General features: G+C 47.8%; 1 protein-coding gene across 1 annotated transcript; it reads right to left on the bottom strand.

Moving 5' to 3' along the window:
* Positions 1-375: 375 nt before the first annotated feature.
* On the bottom strand, positions 376-1,688 carry LOC114262329 (uncharacterized). Its single transcript, XM_082868058.1, has 3 exons — positions 1,129-1,688; positions 950-1,048; positions 376-733 (listed from the first exon to the last, which is right to left on the bottom strand). The coding sequence occupies exons 1-3, from the start codon at positions 1,519-1,521 to the stop codon at positions 422-424; spliced, it is 804 nt and encodes a 267-aa protein (XP_082724184.1). The 5' UTR covers positions 1,522-1,688; the 3' UTR covers positions 376-421.
* Between the last annotated feature and the right edge of the window lie 4,018 nt (positions 1,689-5,706).

The raw sequence follows: 5,706 nt of genomic DNA, 5'->3' as shown, positions 1-5,706 counted from the left end.
TTTATCGAGTTTTTGAGTTTTGTCAAGCTGTCAAGTTTTGTTTGTCAAGGTTTTTACTCCTTGTTTAATCAGTTTTGTTATGTTTTGCTTATCGAGTTGTAAACTTGCTGAGGTTTTGTTGTTTCTTAGTAAGTTAGGTTGTTTAGTTTGTTGTGTCAGTTTGCTACCTGACTTGGCAAATACACAATGCACATTTACCATTCAAATCTCATTTTTGTGCAAAATGACGCGATGCGATGCTGAGAATATAAAGTACAACACTTTTTCAAAAAGCTGTTTCATTCCATCACGCTTCTTTTGTTACAACATTTTACAACAAAGGTACAAGTTTTACAGAAAATGAAACTGCCTAATAATGTACAATGTGCTATAACTACTAGTAAAAAGGTAAATAAAGTAGGAAACAGCTGCACCAATGCTCTCAAGAGCAGGAATAAGAGGCCCTCTTCGTCCTCTTCTGCGGAACTGGCTCTGCACCACCGGCACCATCTGAGTCGGAATTGTCATCCTCGGGATCCTCCTCAGCCTCCTCTCCGCTCCCGGAACTAGGGTCGGAACCCTCCTCTCTGTCAGCAGATGTCTCTGACTGACGATCTGCAGCCTCCTTCTCCTCCTCGTCCTCACCGGGCTCCTCCTCTACAATATGTGCTCTGCGTCTGCGGGACGGCTCCCCTCTCCCGGCTCCCCGAGAAGGCCTGGATGGCCCAGTCTGTGGCTGATATACTGGAGGCATCTGAAAATAAAAAGTGCAGTTTGAATACATCAGCTCAAATGTGTGTATCAGATACAGATGCAAGCAAACTACATGAAATGAGGATGCATGCAGATACAGTATATGAATGTGGTGTGTGTTAGATATGCTCTACACAGGCAACCTACCAATGCAGTGAAATGATCAAGTTCAGCATGTCATCGGAAGTATGATAAATGCGAGAAAATTAAAGAGTACCTGGACACCCATGATGGACAACTGTGCCTCTCTCCGTAAGACCATGCCCTCGAGTGCGGCCATCATCCCGAGCATCTCATCCATATACTCGACCGGAGGCTGTAGATACAAATGCAAAATATCAGTAGAGGAATGAATGTCCAAGTATCTAAGTGATAAATCAAAGCTATAAAACATACCGGCGGCGAATCAGGATCTCTGACATATTTGTGGTCAGACATGGGAGGCTCTATCGGAATCGAGTAGGGAGTCCCGAATCGCCATCCCGTCAGCTCGGTCGGCATATCTGGCCACCCAGGATGATGATGAGTCGGAGGAATCGGGGGAACCAATCCACCCCCACCTCTGGATGTACCAGCCCTGCTAGTGGAAGGGACGTCCGCGGCCTGAGCCCGGCCCGATGAGGGCATACCAGCGGATCTCCTCGTCGGGGTACGGGCTCCCGTCAACGAAGGCATCAAGTATGTGTGACGATAAGTCGCATACTCTCCCTGCTCCAGATGAAGAAATGCATCAGTACCCAACCTGGCATCGATAACACCCTGGAGAGGGAGCCTATCAGCGGTCCGCATGTCGTCTGGGGGTGCTGAGGGAACGTCCTGAGCGGGGTAGCCCCATGTCTGGCGCAGGAAGTGCTCCCTTAAAAACCAGGCCCTGCCAACCGGCCCCTCTAACAGGACCCTGTATCGAGAGGTACCCCAGGCTCCGACAAACTGGAATTGGAGGTCACTACCCAAAGGCGCCCAAGGCTGCCATGCGATCTACGGGTAACCAATGCATAAGCTGATCAGAAATCGTAAATGCGCAAGATAAATCAAAGATTGGAAACATGAAGAACTGAGAGTTCTGCAATACCTCTGATGGTCGTACTGTGTCAAAGTACTGTCGTAGATAGAGAAGAGACTCCCGAGGTCTCGGTCGGTGTGGGCCCTCAAATACCAACGAGTAAGGGTTCACGGGAGGCATCTCCACCTCAAGCTCCGGGACTAGTGTCGGGAAGTACGCATAGATCCATAGCTGTGGAAAACAGGGCAGTAGCCATCAGAATACAGAATGCTGAGTACAAATTGTAAATACAGAATGCTGAGGGCAGAGTACAGAGATACAAAATGTAAAGTGTACCGTGTGTGCAGTGTATAGAGAATGAAAGAAGAAATGTAAATCAAAGGGGGCAGAAAGTACCTCCCAGGCTCTCCAATAACCGCCAAGTATGTTCCCCCGTCCGCGGGAGGTCGCGCTCATATAGCAATAAAGAGTGGCCAGGCTGGCGCCACCCCAGTCATACCGCCGGACCTGTGATAGGTCCACTAGAGCACTCAAGAGATAAAGTCCGACAGTGTTCCCCTATCGGCGAACAGAGTAGTCCCGAAGAGGAACATCAAAAATTCGCAGGTATACTGGGCTACCTCCTCAAGAGTCTCAGGCTCCATCTCCACCATCCGGAAATGGGAGGAAAACCAAGTATATCGGACCCTGCCCGAAGATCTGTCAACTGGCGGGTGAGCTCCCAGCAAGTAGATCCAGGCGGCCTCCCACTGGGGCCCATGTCCTCATCATACGGGATCGCCCAGCCTCCCATATCAAGGCCGATCAATACGGCGAAGTCAAATGGGGTCATAGTCATGTCCCCAGTAGCAGAGAAATGAAAGGAGTTGGTGGTGTCCCACCATCTCTCTACTAAAGCACCCATCAGTGTCCTGCTAGCCGGACAACGAGATATCCCGGAGCAGAAGGGCCCAAACCCTGCCAAGTCAACCAAATCCCGGACAGCCTCCGGAAGCTCAGCATACCACTCTCTGGCCGTAACAGAGCCATATCCTCGTACTATACGGGAGGTCACCTGTATTCAGAATGAATACATACATTCAGTCTCAAAATGAAATAAATGAGCTGTGTGCAAATGAAATGTATGAGCTGTGCGCAAACTAAAACAGATACAATGCAATGAGCCACGTGCAAGTCAAGTGTGTGGGCTGTGTGCTCAGATTTTAAAATCAGTGGGCTGCATGTTCACCCTCAATCTGGGCTGTGTGTTCAGAAAGTCAAGTGTGTGGGCTGTGTGCTCAGATTTCAAAATCAGTGGGTTGCGCGTTCATCTCAAAGTTCGGGCTGCGTGTTCGACGTCAAGTGTTTGGGCTGTGTGCTCAAATTTTAAAATCAGTGGGCTGCGTGTTCACCCTCAATCTGGGCTGTGTGTTCAGAAATTCAAGTGTGTGGGCTGTGTGCTCAGATTTCAAAATCAGTGGGCTGCGTGTTCATCTCAAAGTTCGGGCTGCGTGTTTGACGTCAAGTGTTTGGGCTGTGTGCTCAAATTTTAAAATCGGTGTGCTGCGTGTTCACCCTCAATCTGGGCTGTGTGTTCAGAAAGTCAAGTGTGTGGGCTGTGTGCTCAGATTTCAAAATCAGTGGGCTGCGTGTTCATCTCAAAGTTCGGGCTGCGTGTTCGACGTCAAGTGTTTGGGCTGTGTGTTCAAATTTTAAAATCAGTGGGCTGCGTGTTCACCCTCAATCTGGGCTGTGTGTTCAGAAAGTCAAGTGTGTGGGCTGTGTGCTCAGATTTCAAAATCAGTGGGCTGCGTGTTCATCTCAAAGTTCGGGCTGCGTGTTCGACGTCAAGTGTTTGGGCTGTGTGTCCAAATTTTAAAAACAGTGGGCTGCGTGTTCATCCTCAATTTGGGCTGTGTGTTTAGAAAGTCAAGTGTTTAGGCTGTGTGTTCAAATTCCAAAAACAATGGGCTGCGTGTTCACCTTAATCTGGGCTGTGTGTTCAGAAATTCAAAGTTTGGGCTGCGTGTTCAAACTTCTGTCAAGTGTGTGCTGTGTGTGCACCTTCCATTCAGGCTGTATGTTCGGAAATTGAAAGTTTGGGCTGCGTGTTCAACTTTCTAACAAATGTGTGTGCTGTGTGTTCACCTTCAACTCATGGACTGTGTGTTCAGAAATTCAAGTGATTGAACTATGTGTTCAAGATGCAAACAGAATACAGTGTCATAGACTAAAGCATTCTAAACAAGCGGTGCACTCAAATGAGCGGATAAACATAACATGGAAAGCATGGAAAATGCAGGTTACATAGCAGAAATATAAAAAAGGCGAAGTAAATACCTCTCGTGCCTGATGGGAGAGGTGGGACTCCGGCTCCCACAATAAAAGATCCCCGGGTGCTCGATCATCGAAATCGGTAAAATGGTAGAAAACTGCCTAGGAGAGCACATGTGTCGGAGGGTCGTACCTCTCGGGTATGAAGGGTCGAACCCTCGGAGGCAGAGCCATGATATTGGGATCATCCCCGGCACCCGGAGGACCTCCACCGTGAGGGAAATGACCAGCCATTTCAGAAAATCTGCAAAAAGGAGCAAAAACGAGCAAAATGAGCCAAAATTGGAAAAAGTCAACAAAAGTCAACTCTCGGGAAATGAAAAAGTCAACAAAAGTCAACCCTCGAGGAAATCTTCCAAATGTTGAGACAAACTTACCTCAAGTGGTGAAAATGAGAAAAGAAGCACCGAAATCAAAATTTAATCGGTCCAAAGTGACGAAAACTGAAAGATTTCGCGAAAACAACTTACGTGGGGCGTTGGAAAACGCGTATAGAGCTCAGATCTGAAGAGGAAAATGGTCTAGGAAGGTAGAGAAGGTGTTTTCGTAGCTGGAGTTATGAGGAAAAATGATTTGGCCGAATGGATTTAAAGAAAAGAGAGTGAAAGTACCAAAAAGCCCATGGTTTTGGAAAAGTGGCCGGCCAGCCACCTTTTCGGGCGGGCCAGCCACCCCTCTCCCACAAACCTGGTCGGTGGCCTCCCCCTGGGAAGAAAACTGGCCGGTGGTGTTCCCCAGGCGCCCACCAAGCTCTCTGCAAATTTTGGGGAGGATTGGAGTCCCCGGGACCTGAAAAAGTACAAGAGAAGTGCACTTTCCGTCGCAAAATCGCTCTAACGGAACTTCAACTTCAACTTTCGATGCGTTTCTCATCGTTACTCATCAAAAGTGAGATGTATCCTTTTTGAACATGTTGCGACCCCTCCGGGAGGTAAACCGGAGGCCGCGATTGAGTTGCCCTCATCAAAAACTTGCATTTCTTTGCTCGTCATTTCATGACAAACATGCATTCTAGTTTGCACTTGCTCTGCATTGTTATGAACGTCACTTGCATTCTCATGCACACCACTCATACTAGTGTGCATGTTTCACGAGTGTTGTCATACCCTCATGCTTAACCCGCGTTGTCACGCGCGTTACTCCTCGCATTGCGATGCACTTTTCTATCAACGCCGCGATTGTCTGCATTCAATATCATTTTGAAAACATGTTGTTAACAATGTTGTGCTTGTTGAGTCTCTCTCTTTTCAGGGCACGATATTGTATGTACGGTTCATTTGAGGCTGGTACGACCAGACGAACCGCGCAGGTATTGTATCTTCTCCGTGTGAGACGTGGCGAGAATTGAATAAATTCTCCGCATTCTTAACTGTATGAAATGTAGTTGTTGTTTTGCATTCTTGCTTAAAACTGTTGCATCTATTGTGAATATGTGCTTCATTACAGCTTGCTGCATTTGCATGATCATTGAGATATCTTCAGTTTCTTGCATTGTCGGTTGCATTTTGCCCCTGCCTGCGGGCACGCCTGCGGGCGCATCTCTGTTTATCTCGCCTGTTTGTCTAAGTCTTCGACTTTGTCAAAAATGGGTCGTCTCTGGGCTTTGACATTCACTCTCGTCACGTATGACTTCCGGGTTCTGTCAAAGAGGGGCAACT

Source organism: Camellia sinensis, chromosome 1, assembly GCF_055761805.1.
Source record: "Camellia sinensis isolate YWXY chromosome 1, ASM5576180v1, whole genome shotgun sequence".
Taxonomy (NCBI): Eukaryota; Viridiplantae; Streptophyta; class Magnoliopsida; order Ericales; family Theaceae; genus Camellia; species Camellia sinensis.
The sequence above is the reverse complement of the archived record's forward strand: the minus strand, read 5'-3'. Positions and strand labels throughout refer to the sequence as shown.